This window comes from Rhincodon typus, chromosome 3, assembly GCF_021869965.1.
Source record: "Rhincodon typus isolate 14 chromosome 3, sRhiTyp1.1, whole genome shotgun sequence".
Lineage (NCBI taxonomy): Eukaryota > Metazoa > Chordata > Chondrichthyes > Orectolobiformes > Rhincodontidae > Rhincodon > Rhincodon typus.
The window spans coordinates 38,279,583-38,302,657 of record NC_063334.1 but is presented as its reverse complement, the minus strand read 5'-3'; the positions used below and the strand labels follow the sequence as shown (position 1 = coordinate 38,302,657).

Here is a 23,075-nt window from a genome sequence, read left to right as displayed (position 1 = left end):
CCCTATTTATTTCAAAACCCCCTTCCCCTCCCCCTTTTCTGATGAAGGGTCTAGGCCCGAAACGTCAGCCTCTCTGCTCCTATGATGCTGCTTGGCCTGCTGTGTTCATCCAGCCCTGCACAATGGTCTAGACCAGCAGGCTATGTGTCATCATCCTGGACAAGGGATGAAGGTAGCATCTGTTATTATCCTGATATAATATTTGCCCAAGTTTAGATACCTTCCAACCTTCTCCATTTGTTGAGATTTTTTTCTAAATCTGCCTGGTTTGGGATCATGTTCAGCCAAACTCCTCCCAAAATGTACTTTTATTGAATTCTCTCAATTCCTTTTTTCTCACTCAATTGTGTGTGTCTCAGGCCTCACCTAGGCCTGACATTGATTAATCCAAATTGGAGGACTGGAAGCAGGTTGGTGTGTTGGCAGTCCCAGAGATGCACATGACTAAAGTTTAGACAACTAGAAATGGCCAAATGATGCAGATGGCCCAAAAGACAATAATGATGATGATAATAACTATCTATCTATGGTGCCATAGCCCTGTATGATCAGGATTGACTGGCAGATTCAGGCTACAGTGGTAACAGAGAAATATGACAGTGATCTTCTAATACCAGGATGGAATAACGGAGCACCAGAGTTGCGCTGTAATGGTGGGGGAGAAATGTGTGTGTTTGTGAGAAAGAGTGAGAGAAAGAATTGCCCCCCTACTTCCTAGGTGGGAGGGCTCTGGCTATTGGTGTGAGCATTAGAATAACTGCCTTCATAAAGGGACTGACTCTGTTTCTGAGCTAGAGCGCTGATAGGACAATTTCTTGGGCAGACTGCCTTTAATCATCCTTTTCACTTCAGGGCTGCTGCATGCGGAGGCCTGTATCTTCTGACCAGAATTCACAAAACCAACTGTGGTTCAGCTCCTTTGGAGGGACAGTGCCCAGAGCTAGTCCAAGATCCTGGCCTGGATCAGTAACTGGGGCTGGCGATCAGAAATTTGGATTGGGTCTGAATCAATGACTGATTGGAATTTGTGTCAGGACTTGGGTTAGTATTCCCTTGTCCCCCTTGTGGAGTTGGTGGCTGTTGCTTTGGGGCTCTGTAGGCCTTTAACTGATAAACTTGGTAACAACCAATTTTTCCTGTATCTAGCAAAATTCTGTACAGAGATGGACTGGCCTTGCCCACCACTGAATCAGGACCTGAATACCTGGGATGTTCCTGGCTGTAAAATTTATAACGTTACCCGATGTCCTATTCTGTATTCTCCCGGATTCACCTTCCCATCAAAGTACACCTTCTTCACTTTTTCCTTTCTGCCATTCTGATGGCCACTGCTTTGTGAGCAACCTATACGTTTTCTATTAAAATGTTCACATTTTTCTTGGGCAGAGGGCTTCAACCTCGGTCTCTGTCAAGTCCAGTCTAATTAAGGGTTCAATATCTCTCATGGGACGTCTGGTCATTAGAATGTGGGTGAATCTAGTTGAACTGGAGGGTGAGTTCCTTCTGAACATGAAGACAATGGGTAAAACCAAGTTCCAGGATGAGTTGTCTTGCTGGATGAATTTTTGCAGCATCCATTTGACAGTGCAATTCATCCTCTCTACATTCCCAATGGATTGATGTTGGTAGGCAAAGAGGAACCTTTGGCTGATACCAAGTACATTTACCACTGCCTGTATTATCTGGGATGTGAAATGAGTTCCCTGATCTGAATTTATACTGTGGGAAGACTCCATCCAGTGAAAAGGTGCTAAAGAAATTAAGATGTCCGCTGCAACTTTTGTGTGTTTATACAAGTGGGGAACACCTCTACCCAGTTGCTAAAGACGCGATGACCAGGATTTATTTTTACAGGATGGTAGGGGACTGACATAGTCTAATTGAAGGTCACACCACAGTCCTGCTATTCGCCTAGTATGCCTTAGCTCTCCTTTGTTGACATACTAGTCTGGATATTCTGGGTATAGATGATAGAGTTCTAGACATAATATTTTACGTCTTTTCACATTTTCTGGCCACCAACACAATCACTTAATTCTGTCAGTAGTGTTTTCTGTCCCTTGATAGCCCTGGACATCATGGCATTGATATATCACTTGATTTTGGTCCTGAATTGGTACCAAGTACTATCCATTTTTCAGAACAAATCTGTCCCTAGTGCTTAATTTGTGTTCCCACTTGATACACGAGATGAGGTTCGTTCCCTACCGTTTGTTTTAACTCGGCATCACTACTCTGAGCCTGTAGCAGATCTTTGACCTTTGTTTAGCTCACAGCAATGGAGTCTACTTGTTCCACCCTACTAAGCAATTTGTCCTAATGTTCCCAGTTGGGGAAGTTTGGTGGTGGATTCTAATCTTGGTGATGCCATATTTGTGGCCTTGGGAGGGTTAGAGAATAAATTTGAGCAGGGGTGCAGACAGTAAATGGTTTCCTATCTGTCAAGATGAATTCTCGAGATTCCCACAGTGGCAGAAAGTCTGTTGTCTGCATGTCTGCTGTTGGAGAAAGTTTGACAGGGTGACTGACTATGTAAGCTACAGCTTCAACGTTGGCAGCCTGAGCACTCATTATATTGGGGAGATTCAGCGCTAACTCTGTTAGGGGTATGCCTCTGTGGTTCTCCACGCATATACCACATCCTGCCTTTCAGTCTCCATCCTCCACTATAGAGGATGCGTCTACAAAATTCCTTATTGGGGGAATCTCTCTTCTATTCTTCAGGTTCGCTTGGGTCTTTTCCTGTTTGTTTTGGTACAAATGGTCCCTTAAGTCCATTTGTTGCCTCTACCTAAAATTTACAATGCTCTCCACTGGAGTTCAAATTGTCAGCTGGGAAAGTAGGCACTTTGGCACATTTAACCACAATGTCACAACTCTGTAACATTAAGGTCCAGTGCGCTTTGCAGTTTTGGCTGATTGTACCATCTTTCATACAGCCGTCCAGCCCAAGTTGAAGGGGGTTATTTTCCACCCAAATAGTCAGAGAATTCAGGCTGATAATAGCAGCAAAATATTGTACAGACCAGAATGTGGCTAGCACATACTTCTCACACGTAGAGAAGTCCTGTTCTACTGGTGAAAAGTCTGGAAGGCACAGTCCGGTTATAGTCTACCAGTCCATACTTGGAATGCATGGCTGCTAGTGTGGCATTTTTAGCTGTAACTTCCAAGGTGAAGACAAGTTCTGGATTGGGCCCTGCAGTGCAGGGGGCTGCACTAGGGCCTGTTTTAATTCAGCGACAGCATCTGTGCATGGTTCAGCCCATTCCCACAGGGCGTTCCTTTTAAGAAGGACAGTGGGGCAGCTTTAGTGATGAAACCATCAAAGTAGTTTCGACAATATCCCATTAAGCTCAGAAAGCAACATTACAAGTTCATATCCCTGGGGAGGAGCAAATGGGTTACAGCCTCGTTGCACTCCCTTCTATCTCGTGATTCCTTGAGCTATCACATATCCCAAGCAATGAGACCTGGGATCCCATGATCTGTGCCTTTTTGGGGTTAACTTTAGCCCTAGAGTGGTGAGAAGAGTTAACAGTTCCTGTAACAATGTCAGATGTTTGGTCCTACCCTCTGCCTGCAAAAGGAGATCACCCACATACTGAACTAAGCAGTACAGTCAGCAAAACTTCTCTGGCGCTTTAGCCAGCCTCTGATGAAATATTGATGGAAAATTGTGAAAACCTCGGGGCAAACAGATCCATGTGTATTGCTGACCCTGACATGCAAAAGTGAATTTATATTGGCAGTGTTGGTGGAGTAGAATAGACCCAAATCCATTACTAATATCCAGTATGATGAAATATTTTGCCTGTGGGAACTGCCTCATGATAATTTTGGGGCTAGTTGCTGTTGCTGATGCTATAATTATGATGGTTTTATTTAGTTCCATCTGTTATGAAGGAGTGGGTGAAGCCTCTACGTCAATCAAAACTGAAACACCCAGAGAAGCTTGCCTCACCTCGTAATCTGATAAAGAAAGTGTGAAGAATGTATAACCTGCTTCTCACCCCGAATCTGTTGTAAAGGAGTTGTCCAGTGAAAGAAATCCCTGATACTCACTTCATAACAATTTATTTATCTAACTCTAACAGTTAACAAATTAACAGAACTACTAACAAACCAAACAATTCCGCCTTAACTACTAACTATCCCTAAAAGAAACAAAATTCTAATGGTATGCTGTTCCAATAGATACAAGTACCACCTACATAAATCAAATTAGTAAAAAAAATAAAAGCTTAATCTCTCAAAATTACAGCCAGATCTGTCTTCTGGAATGTTCTTTGCCTTATCTGTTGTCCTCCAGTCAAGAACGCCTTCCCCTGTCAAATTCTTTTTCAGAAATATTAGCTAAGAGTGCTGTAGTATCTTTATTTAGATAGTGCTTAATCTGAGATTTTAAAGATTTCTATGAGAGCCAGTGATTTTCTCTTTCTTTAGAGCTGATGGCTGTTGAAAGCAGTTCTCTTAACAGATGGCAGTTTGTTCTCATCCTGATTTTTAAATACCCTCTTCTTTTATACCCTTGATGACCTATTAATTTCTTACAATAGGATTGGTTCTCAGCTGTAAAAACCATCAGATTTAAATTTAATGATGTTTTGGTATCTAGGGCCTGGTTTAAATTAATTGGCTAAATTCAAAAACCTGTTGTCTTTGTAAAACTGCTGCTTTCCCTGTTAACAGAATAGATTTCTGATATAATATTTCAATTTCAAGAACTCTCTGTGCATCTGCTGCTGCCTGCAGAGCTTTTTTAATCTCCAAGCCTAAAAAAACACCTTTTAAAGGGACCACACACTCTTCACCGGTATCATTTTACAAACAAATTCTAATGTCCTGTCTTCCAATCCACAAATATTATGCCAACTTCACATCACCTCCACCTTAAGAAAAAATGAATCATCATTATGAAAAGATGGCTTCTTTTTTTCTCTAAATCTTAACACTATTTTTACTATATACATAGGTCATTAATCTAGAGTTACACATTTACTATTAATTCTATGTACACATATATAACATAGAATACTATCGTGTCTATATCTTATACACACATTTTTCTTTTAAATCTGTGATAACACACCCGCAATAACATTTTCACGAACCGCAACATGTACAATCTGTAAATTAAGTGTTTGTAACATAAGTCTCCAAATACTCTGCTGTTCTTGTCTTTAAATTTCTCCAAAAATGTCAAAGGGTTGTGATGAGCATACATACTGTCTCCGATATATTGTTTGCAACATTAACATTAAAATGTTGTAAGGCCAGTACCAAACTCAATAACTCATTTTCTCTGATAGATATTGAGTTTCTCTGAAAAATAACCAATTGGTCTTTCAATTCCACAATCATCTTCCTGTATCAACACAGCTCCAACACCTATATCACTTGAGTTGATGGTGATTTTAAAGGTTTACAAGAAATTTGGCGGAGTTAAAACTACTGCGGTTGTTAACACTGCTTTTAAATTCTCAAATGCCTCCTGGCATTATTCTGTCCACCGGAATTTCATGTTCTTCAGCAAATCCATCAGCAGAGCCACGATGCTACTGAAGTTTGGTACAAATTTCCGGTAGAATCCACTCAGTCTTAAAAATCGTAGAACTCCCTTCTTCATGGATGGTCTTGGAAGTTCCTTGATGACCTCTGACTTCATGCTTCTCAGTGTCATCCTTCCATGTCCGATGTTATGTCCTAAGAACATCACTTCCGCATTTGTGAATTCTGTCTTCGCCAAATTTATGACTAACTTTGCCTTCCGTAATCTCTCAAATACGCCACGTGATCTGTTCACAAATGGCTAATGATCACTAAATCATCTATATAGATGGCATAATTAGTCAATCCTGCCACAACTCTCTTCATAAATCTTTGAAATGTGGAGGGTGTGTTCTTGATTCCAAAGGGCATTACTTTAAATTGATATAGCCCATTTGGGGTTACTAATGCCAATACCTCTTTCACTCTCTCCGACTAACCACGAAGTAAGTCCAACTTTGTGATGTAAGTGGCTTATCCAACTTTATCCCCACAGTCCTCCAGCCTTGGAATTGGGTATGAGTCTGATTTAGTCATGGTGTTAACCTTCCAATAATCTATGCAAAATTATTGAGTACCATCAGGTTTGGGAACCAACACGGTTGGCGGACTCCCCTCACTTTGATTCAGTTTGATGATGTCTTCTTTGAACATCGCTTCCACTTCCTTCTGTACTGTGCTGCTTTGAAAAGATTAAGCCTGTACAGGTGTTGTTTTATTGGAACAGTATTCCCTACTTCAACCACATGTACTATTGCATTAATCCTCCCCATTCTATTTCTACATATGTCCTCGTAGTTCGGCAATAAGCCTTTCAATTCTGTTCTCTATTTTTGGCTCAGGTAGCTCACTTACCTTATCCCATTCTTTAAGGACTTACTCATTATTTAATTTATTTGGAAGTATATCAAAATCTAAATCATCTGGATTTGATTCCTCACTCTGAGTAGCAGTAATTAATACCTGTTTCTTTGGTTCCCTTTTCCTGTCATAGCAAGGTTTCAGCATGGTCACACAACATACCCGATAAATCTTTTTTCCTATCTGGCATCTTCACTTGACTTAACGTCTTCTCAATCTGAAAGGGGCCACCAAACCTTGCTTTTAAGGAATCTCCTACCACTGGTAACAGCACCAATAGTTTATCCCAAGGCCAAACGTACGAATTTTAAATTTCTTATCTGCTGCTTGCTTCATTAGGTGCGATGCCACCTTCAAATGTTGTCTAGCTACTTGACCTACTCTGTTTAATCTCTCTCTCACCTCAAACACATAAGCCAACTGTGAGATCTCTGAATTCAGACTATCAACTTTTCCTTAATTCATTTTAAAGGCCCTCTTACTTCGTGTCTGAATATCAATTCAAATGAAGTAAACTGAGTCGATTCATCTGGAGCATCTCTAAATGGGATACCTTTATCCAAATCATTTGGCAATAAGCCCTCAGTATTGTCTTTAGGGTCTGATGCCACCTTTCCAATGCTTCCTGGGATTCAGGATGGTATGCACTTGATTTAAAGTGTTTGATGCCTAAACTATCCATGACCTTCTTAAACAATTTGACAGTAAATTTGGACCCTTGGTCTGACTGAATCTCCCTGGGTAGTCCATAATGGGTGAAGAAAGCAAGCAACTCTTCTGCAACCTTTTTTGCCTTGACATTCCATAATGGAATTGCCTCCAGAAATCTGGTAGACACATCCATTAGGGTTAGGAAATGTTGGTTCCCATTTTTGGTTTTAGGGAGGGGACCTACACAATCAACCTTAACCAGCATAAAAGATTCTTTAAATGCAGGAATTGGCATCAAAGATGCTGTTTTTATCACTGCCTGTGGTTTTCCTGCCATCTGACCCGTATGACAGGTATGACAAAATTCAACCACATCCTTATGTAATCCAGGCCTTATGTAATGCTTCTGTATCTTAGCCTGAGTCTTCTTCATCCCTAGATGACCTCCTACAGGTAACTTGTGTGCTACCCACAATACCTCCTGTCTGTATTCTACCGAAAACACAACCTGGTGAACTTCCATCCATTTCTCACCTGCACTAACCTGCCATGGTCTCCATTTGTACCTTAGCATTCTATCCTTAAGGTAATAACATTCTGGAATACATTTTGATTCCTTTTCCGAGTAGGCTTTATGATACAAATCTTTTATTGTCTCATTTTTTTGTTGTAACTCTACTAGCCTTTCAGAACTAATCACCTCTGCCTGATCCTCTACCTGCTTAGGTTTTTCCTTTACCATTTCTTCAAACAGAGTGTCCGCTAACTGGACCTCAACTCCTTCATCTTTCTGTTTTGTTTTCCCTTCTTGCTTTAACTGATGACTTTGGGATCTTGTCACCGCACAGCCCTGAAAAATTCCAGAGTATTTTTCTTTTAACTCTTCAGTTCCCTGGTTTTCTTTTGGCTTCCCTATTACAATGGGCATCACTCCCACCTTTGATTCGGCTAGGTCGTTTCCAAGAACAAACTGTATTCCTGGAATAGACATTCTTTCAATCACTCCCACTGTCACTCCCCCAGTATTGATTGGACTTTCCAACCTAGTCTTACACAGGGGAACACTAAATCTCACTCCATTTATTCCACTGATTATCATTCTCTTGGGTAACATTTCAGAAGGAGTGCAAATATTTTCATCTCTTACTATTAGAGACTGACCAGTTCCCGTATCTCTCAACATTGTAACTTCTTTACTTTCTCCCCCTGTTCCACCTGAGTAAACCTTACCCACAGAGGTGAAGTCTTTGAAGAGATCTGGCATTATCTTACTATCCAGCCCATGAGTAGGCTGTGCATCTCCAGCAGCTCCTTGACTTCTGTTGGGATTTCCTTCACTACCTGAACTAATCTCACTGGTTTAGTCTTTTTTACCACATCCCCTTTCCCAGTGCCTCCCTTAGTTCACCAGCATGATGGCTTTGTGTGTCACCCTCTATTACATTGGAAACACCTGGGAACTTTTACCTCCTTTGCGCCCTCTTAGGAATTTTTTTTCACATGTGGCAAACTGTTTCCACTGTGATCTACTTTTTGTTTTTCATTGAAGGATCTCCTTTTTTCCCAATTTCTATCCCTCACGGAATAAAATTGCTGTCGGAAGCTTGATTTCAATTTATGCACTAATGTGTATTCGTCCACCATATTTGTAGCTCTTCTCGCTGTTTGAACTTTTTGTTCATCAACATGAGTTCTTATCTTTTCTTGAAATGAGTTTTTGAATTCCTCCAGCAGAATAATCTCCCTAAGAACCTCATATGTCTTTTCTTTCTTTAATGTGCTCACCCACCTCGATCAAAGTTGCTATGTTTAATTCTTTCAAACTCAACATAAGTCCGACCTGGTTCCTTCCTTATATTTCTGATTCATTGTCTATATGCTTCTGGTACCAATTTGTAGGCACTCAAAATAGCCTGTTTCACTGTTTCATAGTCTCCTGATACCTCCCCTGACAGTGTTGCAAACACCTCACTCGCCCTGCCTACCAAGTTGGTCAGAATTAACATTATCCATACAGTCTCTGGCCAATTCATCTGCCTAGCCAATTTCTCAAAGGAAATTAAAAAAATGTTTCTACATCTTTTTCATTGAATTTTGGTAACGCTTGGACATATTTGTATATATCCCTATCAGGCTGTTGGCTACGATGACTTTGCTCATCTTCGCTCCTATTTTGTACATTTCATTCTGACATTTGAATTCTTTTTGCTTCAAGTTCCTACTTCATCTTTTCCAGCTCAAACATTCTTACTTCTCTCTCTTTTTCCCTTTCTAACTCCAATTGTCTTGTTTGCAGTTTATTTTTTCTAACTCTACTGCACTTGCCTGTTTCTCTGGTATACCTAACTGCTTGACTGAGTCCTTTACAATTTCAGCTTTCCTCTTATCCCTAGTTAAACCCAATTCTAGCCTGTTTGCTAAGTCTAAAAGTATATCATTCCTCTGTCTTTCTAAACTTGCTTTGCAAATTTGGGAAGCAGCATCAAACCCCAGAGCCATTTCCCCCACTTTTGATTTAACCAAAATGAAACAGATTTTCCACTTCTCACCAAAGTTTTATTTAAAGATCTAGGACACTAATCCCCAAGTCTGTTTAAAGCTGTACAAATCCGTTCAGGTCTATTCAGATCCCGTACACGAACCGGCCAGATCCTGGACTCAAGCCCCTAATCTGTTACGAAGGAGTGGTCAACACCTCTCTGATAATTAAAACTGAAACACCCAGAGAAGCTCACCTCACCTTGTAATCTGTTAAAAGAGGTGTGAAAAATGGTATAACCTGCCTCTCACCCCAAGTCTGTTATAAAGAAGTGGCTCAATGAAAGGAATCCCTGACACTCACTTTATAATCAACAAATGACAACTTATTTATCTAACTCTAACAGTTAACAAATTCACAGAACTAGTAACAAACCAAACAAATCCCCCTAGCAACTAACTATTCCTGAATAAAACAAAATTCTAATGAGATAACAAGGTGTAGAACTGGATGAACACAGCAGGCCAAGCAGCATCACAGGAGCAAGAAAGCTGACGTTTCTGGTCTAGATCTTTTCTGAAGAAGGGTCTAGACCCGAAACGTCAGCTTTCCTGCTCCTGTGATGCTGCTTGGCCTGCTGTGTTCATCTGGCTCTACACCTTGTTATCTCAGATTCTCCAGCATCTGCAGGTCCTACTATCTCTGAAAAAATTCTAATGATATGTGTTCCAATAGATACGAGTATCACGTATATAAACCAAATTAATAAAAAATTAAAGCATAATCTCTCAAAATTACAGCCCAGGGTGAGTCTTTTGGAATGTTCTTTGCCTTCTCCGCTGTCTTCCAGTCAGGAATGACTTCCTCCGTTGAATTCTTGTGTCAGAAATATTAGCTAAGTGTGCCAATGTATCTTTATTTGGATGGTGCTTACTCTGAGATCTTTCAGATTTCCATGAGAGCCAGTGTTTTTCTCTTTCTTTGGAGCTGATGGCTGTTGAGAGTTGTTCTCTTAATAGATGACAGTTTGCTCTCACACCAATTTTCAAATGCCTTTTTTTTTATACCCTTGATGACCTATTAATTTCCTACAATAGGATTGGTTCTAGGTTGGCAAAACCATCTGACTTAAATTTAATTGTGTTTTGGTATATAGGGCCTGGTTTAAATTACTTGGCTAAATTCAAAAAACTGTTGTCTTGGTAAAGATTCTGCTTTGCCTGTTAACAGCACAGCCTTTTGATACAGTGTTTCAATTTCAAAAACTCTTTGTGCATCTTTTAGAGGGACCACACACTCCTCCCCCCCAAACATTTTACAAACAAATTCTAATGTCCTGCCTTCCAATCCACAAGTACTATGTCAACTTCACAACATATGTAATTGATGGTGAGCTACCAAGAGCTGTCCAGTTTCTTAACTGGCCATATTGGTGAGTTATTGGTAGATTCTACAAGGTGTAGGACTCCTTGTTTTAACAAGTTGTTGATGACGTGGGCCACTTTCCCCTCTGCCTACTTAGGGAAAGTTCAGAAGTCACACGACACCAGGTTATGGCCCAACAGATTTATTTGAAATCACAAGCTTTCAAAGCACTGCCCCTTCATCAGGTGAAGTGATGAAAACCATACAGGCACAGAATTTACAGGCAGAGATCAATGGGCAGAGAGATCAAAAGATCATTCAAGTGGTGTGAGTAGAGTGTCTAATAATAAGTCTCTGCAGATGATCAAAAGTTTCAGATGGTGTGACACCGTCAATAGCTGAATAGTAAGTGAAGGAGTTGACCTATAACCCAATTAAATGAGGCAGAGAGATAATTACAAAAAATTAAAAAATAAAATGGTGCTGGAGACAAACCAAATGACTGGAATAACATGATAGGTATAAGAGTTGCAGGCTGAGAGTCTAACCAAAGTAACAAGTAATCCAAAACTGTACAAACTTATTAAGGTAGCGAGGTCATAATAAGTTATCAAGGTGATGGTGTTAAAACACGTCAGTAAGGAAGATTTGTGACTTCTGACGTTGTCCACCCCAGTCCAACACCACACCGCCACATCATGCTTGTGGAAAGTATATAGTCTTTGTGGTTTTGGGTCCAGTCCATCTATCATGACCCTGCCCTCTATATGATCGCAGTCATGTTCGCGACTGGTGAATGCTCTTGTGCTCTGTGACAATGGTTTGAGCTGCTGGATCTTCAGTCATTTCAATGAATCTAATCCACAACTCCCCCATGATACAAATTCTCTGTACATCTGTGCTTGTCACAATCTTCTCTGGATTTTGTCAGGCTTGAGTATTTGCCAAATACAGCAACAGGCCGGATTGAAAGATAACTGATGCTTCCTCATAAGGTCAGAGCCTAAAATGTGCTCAGGTTCTGTATGGAGATTACCCGACCCTGCCGAGTGATAGCAGACTATGTCTCCCAGTTTAAATTATATGGGTTCTATCTCTGCCCCATCCTATAGGTCTGCTCAGAAGAATTCCCTTATGGGTGAGGCATGTGAAATCAAAATCTTGGGTTGTGTTAAGCGTCATTCTGGACCAAGTGTACGGTTAGGCGAAAAGTACTTAACAGATTCTTTAAGGTCTGATCAAAATTAATATAGGAACAAATGTGTGTTTCAATGCATAGCAAATTATTAACTTAATCTACTCAATAAATATCCAAATTAATGAGTGAATCTATAAGCTTAAATTACCTTATACATATGCAAACTAATGAGTCTCACTGTCTTTCAGCTCATGGGAAACTTTGGCAATGATGGCACTTGGAGTGCTATCACAGATTTCATAGCCCCAGGTTTGTGAACCCCGGTCCTATGGTGAAAGTCCAACATGTGGGACTAAGTTCCTGATATTAATACTATTCTGGTTATGTGCTGTATCAGCATTTCATCATGCTTTCTGTACTTTTTCAGACATTCTACCATGCAGCAAACAAGTTGAAAATATCTCCAGGTGCCTTTGTGTTAACTAGACAAAATGATGGTTCCCACAAAAAATGAAAATTATGCAGCTACCTCCCAGCCGAAACAGGCTGTTTCTTACACCAGAGATAGTGGGAACTGCCGATGCTGGAGAATCTGAGATAACAAGGTGTAGAGCTGGATGAAGACAGCAGGCCAGGCAGCATCAGAGGAGCAGGAAAGCTGACGTTTTGGGTATGGACCCTCAGCTTTCTTGCTCCTCTGATGCTGCTTGGCCTGCTGTGTTCATCCAGCTCTACACCTTGTTCTCTCTGTTTCTTACACCAGGCCTGTTTTCATGTATTTTCCCACTTTGCATCAATTGCTCATTATCATGTCCAATTAATGTCCCATAATGAATAATCCTTGATGATCTGGTTTAGAGAGATCATTTTTAAGCCCGACACTACGCCCTAACACCGTTTCCCATAAAAACTCAACGGCGGCCTTCCACCTTGCCATCTACCAGGTCCATCCCACACCATTCCATCTGGCACTGCACTCCCACTGAGGAGAGGCACAGCTCCAACACACTTTGAGGAGTGTATCCAACTGGAGGTACAAGGAGTTAGACAGTGGGATTTCCTCCGCTAAACTTGACTGTATGTTATCCTTCACCAAAATAACTGCTGCTTGTCTCTCTGGTTCTTCCAGTAGCTTGGACCTGGGTCTGCAGACTGACTCCTGTGGTGACTAACTGCCTTGGGTAGCCTGCAGTCTCTTGCGAAGTGATCTATGCACCCACAATTATAACACTTCCCTTGCGACGGTGGCTGCTTCCTCAGACCTCCCTGCTGCTGATCTCTATCTCTCACTGCGGAATGGGCATAACTCCCCTTTGTTCCTCCTCATGGGACCGGGATTTGGGGATTTTACTGGATGCATTTTTCCCTTGTCTTATTTGGGTACTCTGATTCATGAATCACTCTCTCCCAAGTCCAGGCTGTCCTCCTGATCACCCATTGCTCTGTGCAGTTGTTGTCTGTGCGATCAAAATTTTCACAGGCCTTCCTCACTGCCTCAGAGATACACAAGTGACAAGTGTTCAGGTCCAATTTGCCCTGTTTTGCAGTATCAGTGCAGTCCAATCTAGGTTACTGAAGACTGCTGTGAACAGTGTGTTCAGGCACTTGGCAAATGTGGTTGGATGGTCTCCCTTTTGCTGCTTACACTTGTTTAATGTATTTATTGGCTCTCTCCTATTGTATCCTACAGCAGCAGGATTGCCGTTATAAAGGCCTGGAGCTCCCCTCCTCCCATATTCTAAGGACAGGGTAAGGCAGAATGGATCATGGGGTTCAAATACATTAATATGAATTTTACCTCCTCAATATCATCGAGCCAGTGGAGAACACTTTATTAAAAACTAAAAGAAGTGAAGATGCTGTAAATCAGAAACAAAAACAAAAGTTGCTGGAAAAGCTCAGCAGATCTGGTAGCATCTGTGAAGAGAAAACAGAGTTAATGTTTTGGGTCCGGTGACCCTTCCTCTGAGAACACTTCATTGCCAGGTGCTGTTGAAAAACATACTGGGGTCAGCTGTGGGTTTAAATACAGGGATCTTGTTTGGTATCTCTGCCTAATATGCCACCATAAATAGGGCTGTTAAAGTAATTGGATTATTGTTCTGGCTGTCCTGACAGATAGTGGTCAGTGGGTTCATTGGGGTAGGGTAAGATCCTGGGGGATGCTGAAGCACCTACTTCCTCTGGAAAGGGGGTGGTGTCTCAATCCTTGCTGCTCTTGCCGTACCTATTGGTTTGTTCATCAATTTCCTCCCAGTCTATCCCATAATCGCTGTCCCCAGCTGATTCCATTGTCCAAAATGTACATATCATTCCCTTTTGCATGGAAAATTGGGACTTTAATATTTCAACTTTGCATTGACATTTTGAATGGTCTCCAGTGCAGGCTCTGTTTTCTTTGCTTGTCTGACGCAGGAAGCTGAGTGCAGCCTGTGGGTTTTTGCGTTTCTCGTCAGCTTGTTCATGGGTTTTTGGGTTGTCCCAATCGCCGACTGTGCATTGAGCCTCCTGATACACTCGATCACACGGTGTCTGAAACTGTCTCAAGTGTACCACATTCACCTGGTTCCTCTGCTCCTGCTCTGCTAATTTGACTCTTACTTTCTCCAGTTCCTGGTTCACTTCCTCCAGCTCCTTACCTAGTTTCAATATTTCCCATTCTCTCCCTCTGCTGCTCCATGCATCTGGCTATTGCTATAGCCTTGCTGAGGTTTAAATCACTTTTTCCTTCAGCTTTCCTTTCCACCTCCCAGCATTTCTGTCCCATCAGTCCCAGACCCATTATTTGCTCACTGCAATGGTTGACCCATCTGGGTCACTTCTTATTTAGGTACTTGCTTCATACCTCCTCCCACTCTGGGTGCCCTGCCATTTCTATTGTTTCCTTCTAATTTACTGCTCTCACTCTCTCTGTGGGTTGCTGACACTATGTTAACTGCTTTTTCACTTCTCAGTGACTCTGGGTTCTCAACCCTTTTCACTTATGGGTCCTTGACCCTACCCTAGCATGCTAGATTTCCTTTTCCTTGGGTCCCCAACCCTGCGCTAACTCTGGCTGTTTGTCCTCCTCATATTAGAAGCACTTAGGTAATGGCCCAATCACCCTCTTTAACCCACTTGAATCCTGGCCAGCACATGGAACAGCTACCCCCTTAAGTCAGGCTCAGGCTGGATGTCTGAGAGTTCAAAGTTGGTGGGGTTTGACTTCAGAGGTTATACAAACACTTCTAATTGAAGCACACCAAGGGACACCAATATTGTCTAGGCACTTCAACCAGCTTATGTATTAAAAACACTTAACCAAAGTGCTCTTGTTGGTGAGGCTACAAAGGGACACAGTATTCGATTTGTGGTTCAACTCATTTTTATTATTCCTTATTAAATATTCCTTATTAAAACACAATGTGGGTGTTTCCCAAACTCCAGCAATATTTGCTCTCTATCTAGCTTTATCTATCTGAGAAAGGATATTACCTACAACAATCCAAGTTTTTGCATTGAGCCATTGGAATTTCCTTCCTGTTCCGTGTAGGGCTGGCCTTCTTCTACAAAGGTGGGTCTCAGATCGGGGAGGATCTTTACTCTCGCTCTCCAGGTAGTCGGAGCTCTGCTCCTGGGCCAGGTTGAGTTTTCACTGCACATCTTTGCTGATTTTTCACTGAGGGGTGGCTTCTAGCTGTGTGTGTTTTTTTGTCCCCCCCCCACAACGGACATTTCAAAACGTTCCATGGTTTTTGGCCGATGGAGTCATGAGCTGGGTTCAAATCATCCAATGGGATCGGACCAACACCCTTTACTGTTGCCATGCTGGGAGGTTGCACATACTCAGGCAGTCAAGATGCCAGACCTGATTGATACTTCTTGAATACAGTCTTCAGGCTGATTGTAACTGGTTCCCCTTGAACCTTTATGATGTATTTGATCTTGGTTTCCGCTGCTCTCTGTAACTGATAACTACTGGCTGCTGTTTACTTTAGGTTGGCCAATTTTCTGTCAGGCTCGATTTTCTCAATTTAGAATGTCCAATCTTGGCCTCATGATTGCTGAATCACACCATTGTCCTCTGTATTCAAAGTTGTGCCTTATACTTTGATTTCAAATTCACCTAACCAGTGGGATTGTTGAATGTTTGGTTTGACTACCCATTTTGGAACCTGATTTTATTCTCCTCTGAGGTCAGTGATGCTGAGGTTAAGCAGGATATAAAAACTTTGGGGTGAGATGATGGCATAGTGGTAAGTTCACTAGACTATTAATCCAGAGGCTCAGGCTCTTGCTCTAGGAACACAGGCACAAATTCCAACATAGCAGCTAGTGGAATTTAATTAAATTAATTGATAAAATCTGATTAAATTTTTTAAAAATTGAATTGATAGCTAATCTTAGATGCCAGAAAACTATTTTTATAGGGTTTGGTTTTCCTTTACAGAGGGAAATCTGCCACCCTGACTGGGACTGACTTACATGTGACGCTAGACCCACAGCAATGTGATTGACTCTTAACTGATCTTTGACATAGCCTAGCAAGCCAATCATTCAACAGCAGTTAGAGGTGGGAAATAAATGACACAAACTTTGGTACCAACACCCGCATAAATGATCAGCGTCTGTTCTGAACCCACCTTTTTTCCACTGAGCAGGAAAGTTAAATAGTGAGGCCATTGTTTCGTAGCTTTGCTCTTTCTGAATACTAACTGTTGCTTGGCTGGTTTGAATATCATGGGTCGGACACATATTTTGGGTCCACTGTCTCGTCGGTCAGTTTTGGTCTTCATGAACCAATGAAATAGCAGCTGCTTCCAAATGTTATGACCCACAACGTTCAAACAGGAGAAGGCAGGAGAGCTATGAATACAAGAAATTCACACTCCAACACTGTTAATTCACTTTTAAAATTTGCCAATTTACAAGAAAATTACAAAGCTACCCATCCAACTCTTCGTTCCTTTTTCCCTTTGGCCACTTGGCACTCATAGTTATTTTAATCTGCTTACTTTAATACCAATAACTTTTAACTTTTTCAGTACGGCAGCACAAAAGCAAAAAGGGAAACTGTCAAGGCAGCAGCAAAACTCCAGGTCAGTTGAAAACAACCTGAAATATTACCAACTCCAACATTCTGCATCAGATAATGTGCTTCACTGACCTGAAAGATACCCTTTGAAATAGAAAGTGACCTGAACTGGCCTTTTTTAAAATGTATTGACCTATAGGAAGCATTTTATTTCTGAGCAGAAACAGAAATTTATTTGCAAATATAATGAAAACAGGAAAGTCTTTTGTCAACCGGGTCACTATTGTTAAGCCTCTTGTTAGGTGAGAACCCCAATGAAATTGACAGGCTGACTTAAGGTGCACTTGCACAATCCAGTTTGAGATCCAGAAGCGTCTTTCTCCAATTACACCCACTTAATGGAAGCTCATGAATTTTGTGCAGCTGCCCTGCATTGAGAAAACAAAAATTAAAAATGGAACAATTGAGCAGTCACGTAAGAGCTAAAACAATAAAGAAAGGACTACTTCATATATCTGCTCATTTATTTTTAAAATTCATGCATGGGATGTGGGCATCATTGGCAGGGCCAGCATTAATTGCCCATCCCTAATTGCCCAGGGGGCAGTTGAGAGTCAACTGCATTGCTGTGAGTCTGTGGACTCACATGTAGGCCAGACCAGGTACGGATTGCAGTTTCTTTCCCTAAAGGACATGGATTTTTCCAACAATTGACAATCGATTCATGGTCATCATTAGACTGTGAATTCCAAATTTTTATTGCTGTGGCAGGGTTCAGACTTGGGTACCTAGAACATGAGTTCAGTTTCTAGATTAACAGTCCAGCAATAATACCACTAGGCCATGCCTCGCCCATAACATAAATTATACAACTTCAACTCACTACTTCACCCTCACAAACTAAGGAACATTGTTATTCATGTCCTTGTCTGCCTCAGTGTCTGCAGTTCCATCACCTCCACCATTTCACTGATTCTCTGTTCTCCAACAAATCAATCTGAAAATCCTTGAGCTAGCCTTTCACTAATCTGTGGACTCATCCCTCACAGTTCTTCCAGACAGAGGCAGGTGAATGCTCCCTTTTCTCATCATCGCAGAATCCTCACTTCTTCTCTCCTCTACAGCACTGGCAAGTTAGCCAAGATCCGTATAATGCCTATGCATTCTTAATCGCCAATTCTCAGAACCTCCTTCATCTTCTTCCTTTGTGTATTCCTGAACTGCCTTCTCTTTTACAGTGCTTTTTATTCTTTTAAACTCTAATCTGACTCTTGCTCAGTGTCTGCCCTTTCTCCATTGCCATTGGAAAACACTTTCTTAGATGTGAGGAAGATTATAGAAATACAAAGTTGCTAGTGAAGTACTGGAGATTGATGATCGGCATCTGTGTACCTATATCACAGCAACAGCTCAATGTTTACAAGAAAGGAGGAGTGGGAATAGAAGAAAAGTGGTGAGAAAAAGAGAAAAATGATTCTTAGCAAAGTGATTGAGTAGGATCCTGAGATGTTGCTGCTTTATTCCTACTGTTCATTAGAAGGAGCAATGATATATTTCAAATCTTCAAATAATGTGCCCATAACAGTTTTACTGAATAATACATTTAACATTAAATGCCCTTTCTTCACATTTAAAATGCATTTGTCTTCCAATTTTGTTACATGCTGCAGGGCCATCAAAGTGGAAAGACAGGTAAAGGAACAAACAAACTTAATGTACCATGATCAGGATAAGTTATACTCAACTGGTAGCTTTGAAATATCTCAGGATTTGAATGGCTTGTCATATTGTGACAAATCGTCAGTTCAAATCAATGAACTCTGGTTCATTGGAACTCTGGCTCTTTGGAAAATTAACAACATGCTAATGATGCACATCATCATTATCAAAGTGCAAATTGTCTGTGAATTAGGGGATTAAACAACACAGCATGAGCTGCAAAGCATTGTACAAATAATGTTGAAGCTTCAGCCCCTCTGTTATCTTTTAAAATTTGCTAACTTTTACTATTGATTTCACATGAACTCACCATGGAAAATGTTAAATTTGTTCATTAAAACCATAAGACCTTTTCAACTCATAATTGTCAATGCAATGCCAATCCACATCTTGGGTACAGAATGAGAAAATTTTAAAATGCTCAATCTCATTCTTCTATATAGTCATTTGCAGTAAATGATTTTAAAAATGTCAAAATTTGACTTTATTTTTGCTGCTTTTTCTTCACCCCTCTCTTAATCCAATCTTTCTAATCTTATTTTTATAACTGATTTTATTTCATTAATTCCACTTGTCTGAAGTGCCTCAGTTTCTCAATCCTATGTAGGATCAGAGGGACCTTGGTGTGCACATCGATAGATCCTTGAGGGCAGCATGATAGGTAGATAAGGTGATTAAGAAGGCATATGGGTAACTTGCCTTTATTAGCTGAGACATTGAATACAAAAGCAAGGAGTTTATGTTGCAGCTACATATAACATTAGTTAGGCCACAGCTGGACTAGTGTGTGCAGTTCTGGTTGCTGCCATATAGGTAGGATATGGTTACGCTCGAGAGGGTGCAGAGGAGATTCACCAGGGAAGTGCCTAGGCTGGAGCATTTCAGCTATGAAGAGAGACTAGATAGGCTGAGGTTGTTTTCTTTAGAGTAGAGAAGGATGAGGGAGTACTTAATTGAGATGTACAAAATTCTGAGGGGCATAGATCGGGTAGATAGGGAGAAACCTTTCCCCCTTGCAATAAGTCAATAACCAGATTTAAGGTAAGGAACAGGAGGTTTAGTGGGGATTTAAGGAGGAATATTTTCACCTATAAGATGGTGGATATCTGGAACTCACTGCCTGAAAGGGTAGTAAATGAGGGAAGGATCACAACATTTAAGAAGTATTTACATGATCACTTGAAGCATCATATCATGCAAGGCTATAGACAAGTGCTAGAAAACTGGATTAGAGTAGATAGAATGCTTGATGATCGGTACGGACACAATGGGCTGGAAGGCTTCTTCTTGTGCTGTAAAAGCTCTGACTCTGTAGATTTCATTGGTTAGAGAGATAGACTACTGCTCCTGGTATTTACCAAGGGTCCAGATATCTGTTTGACCTCACTGCATTGTTATGAACTGCTAGCAGGTTAATGTGAAAAAGTTTATCTAGCTGAAGGGAACAGCAAAGTGCAACTAGTATGGCTCTGCTGTGAAGTGTCCCACTCGAACAACACCTGACCTATAGCAAATACTAAAGCTCAAAGACCATTTTACAGAGATCCTGCCCGATTACTATATAGACACTATTGCTGGAAATTAATAATCTTGTGTGGATATTGAATGAAGACAGAATCTGGCTGGGTTGAGGTACCACCTGTAGTTGAATACCCTGATGCCACTCATTATCTCACTTGAAGAATCACCACTTTGATGAGAAATCCAATAAGTTTTGATGCTGAATCAAATATAGTTAAGCATTGGCGAGGATGTCAAAATCCTAGAACACCCTCCTGAACAGCATACCTAGAGCAAGGAGACTGCAGCAGTTCAAGAAAACAGCTCATCACCATCTTTTTAACGACAACTAAGATGGGCAATAAATACTGGCCAGCCAGTGATGCCAACATCCCATGAATTAATTAAAAATTAAACCATTGCTGAATAATCTATTCACAGTGAAAATCATGGGCCCTCCTCCACTGGTACAATGTGGTGAAGCACAACGTCTGTCTGCCTGCAGCTGAGAACATAGAACCCACTGCAGTACACATAGTCCTCACTTAAAGTTCCTGACAACAGCGATTTCAAGTGACATGACTTTAAGTGAATCATAAAATAGAATAGGATAGAATCAATACAGTGCAAAGAGAGTCCATTTGGCTCATTGAAACTGCACTGATCCTCTGAACAGCATCCCACTCAGACCCAGCCTCCACTATCCCCATTACCCCACATTTACCATGGTTAATCCACTTACTGCACATCCCCACGGGGCAGTTTAGCAAGGTCAATTCGCCTAACCCGCACATCTTTGGACTGGGGTCCCCAAAGAAAGTTATGGTAAATCTGGAGTTTGATAAGTGTGGAAATGTACTGTATAAGCTGAAATACTGCGCACGTACAGTGCTGTGCTCTGTTTTTAATTGAAATAATTTGCAAATAAAATGCATCACTAAATTTGGAAGAGATACAAAACTGTATGCAATGTTTACAAAGACTCATCTGGTTTAAATTAACCAGGTTCCATCTAGTGGCTGAAATTGGTTGCTGCAGGGAGCTTCTGCATCCCAGCATTGTTGGAACCGATCAACGTCTATCACTAGATGGAGCCCATCAGTATAAGCTCAGAATGGAATACAGGAAAAGGGAACAGTTGAATACAAACCCTTACCGTTTTTGAAAAAAAGAACAAAGAGTCAGGGAGCTGTTGGAGCACAGTGGTAGTGTCCCCACCTCTGGGTCAGGAGACCTAGTTTCCAGACCTGCCTTTGCCAGTGGTGTATCATAGCATATATGACCAGGTTGATTTAAGAAAGATCAGGCAGAGATATGGCAGGAACATGGATAGAGTGAGACAATGCCAGAGGTAACCAAGGCCAGGGTGAGAGGCAAAGTCTGTTTCATTGCCCAAAATAAAAGCTCTAGCCTAACGTTCTTCCACATTTTCTCCCAACCCAGTCCCAACATCAGATGTCTCCTACATAGGATGATACACAACACATATGCAATTAGATTAAACTGGAAATGATGATATAATTCAAAGAAACATGCCCTGAAAAAAAATTTACAAACAAAAGGAGGGTGACATAAAGCACATAAGGCTACATGTGGGGACAAGGTCATTTAAGTGACCAGGGAGGACCATCAAAGAACCTATTCTAATCAGCTGCTTTGAGCCAAGATGAAATCGATCCATTCTGTCAAAGAAGATCCTGGGTGCTCCCTGAGTCCAAGAAAAGTTAGAGGTTTGCTTATACTTTTGCTTCAAAGGTTAACTATTTTTGGACCCCTTAAAGACAATCAAATTGGGATCAGCTATTTTTGTCTCAGGAGCTACTTCCCCAGCTGGACAGGTTGGGAGAGTTGGCCAAAGGCTCATGTCCTTTTCCAACAGTGCTCACTTCACTCCTGGAATTTAAAGTAACTTTGCAATTGAGGCTGCACAACAAACCTCAGTTTTCTTCCAGAAATTGAGCAGCAGGACGAGGGGCTGTGAATTGAAGATCAAGCATAAGAATTCTAGAAAAGGAAACACTTATGTCACATTTCCAAACCTCAAGTCCTTTAACAACTTTAAATCAAAAAAGTATTCTTGTAATGAAAAAATAAAATACATTTTGTGAGCACCAGAAGTTTCAAAGTACTTGACTGTATTTACTGTTGTAATTAAAACACAAGCAACAGGTGTAGCAGAAGACCATTCAGGCCTTAAGCTGCCTGCTATTCAATAATATCATGGCTCATCTGCTCCAGCCTCAACTCCTTTATCATGCGAGCTTTTTTTAAAAACTACCTTCTCATTAAACACTTTCAATGATTTAGACTCCAGAACTTTAAGGTAGAGAATTCCAGACATTCACTGCTCTCTGACAAAAGAAATTCCTTCGCATCTCATTTTTAAATGAGTTTTCCTTTATTCTGTACTAAGTCCCTTAGTTTGAAATTCACCCATTAGTGGAAACATTTTGTCAGTATGACCTTGTCACAAAATGCACTCCCATCTATTTTTGTATCATCAGCAAATTTGGATACACTACACTCTGCCTCCTCCTCCAACTTATTAATGTAAACAGTAAATAATTGAGGCTGCAGTATTGATCCATGTAGCACTCCACTAGTTACATCTTTCCAACTTGAAAAAGACCCAATAATCCTGATTCTCTGTCTCCCGTGTGTTAACCAATCAGTATCTTCAGTATCAGAGATAGTAGGGACGGCAGATGCTGGAGAATCTGAGATAACAAGGTGTAGAGCTGGATGAACACAGCAGGCCAAGCAGCATCGTAGGAGCAGGAAGGCTGATGTTTCGGGCC

At 41.0% G+C, this 23,075-nt stretch overlaps 1 protein-coding gene across 1 annotated transcript in view; it reads right to left on the bottom strand.

The window, feature by feature from the left end:
• Positions 1-23,075, bottom strand: part of LOC109935311 (guanine nucleotide exchange factor subunit RIC1) — a 152,124-nt gene that overhangs the window by 47,355 nt on the left and 81,694 nt on the right. The window contains exon 5 of the mRNA XM_048620346.1: positions 1,241-1,355. Within this exon, the coding sequence (XP_048476303.1) occupies positions 1,241-1,355 (115 nt within the window). The remainder of the gene's footprint in view (positions 1-1,240; positions 1,356-23,075) is intronic.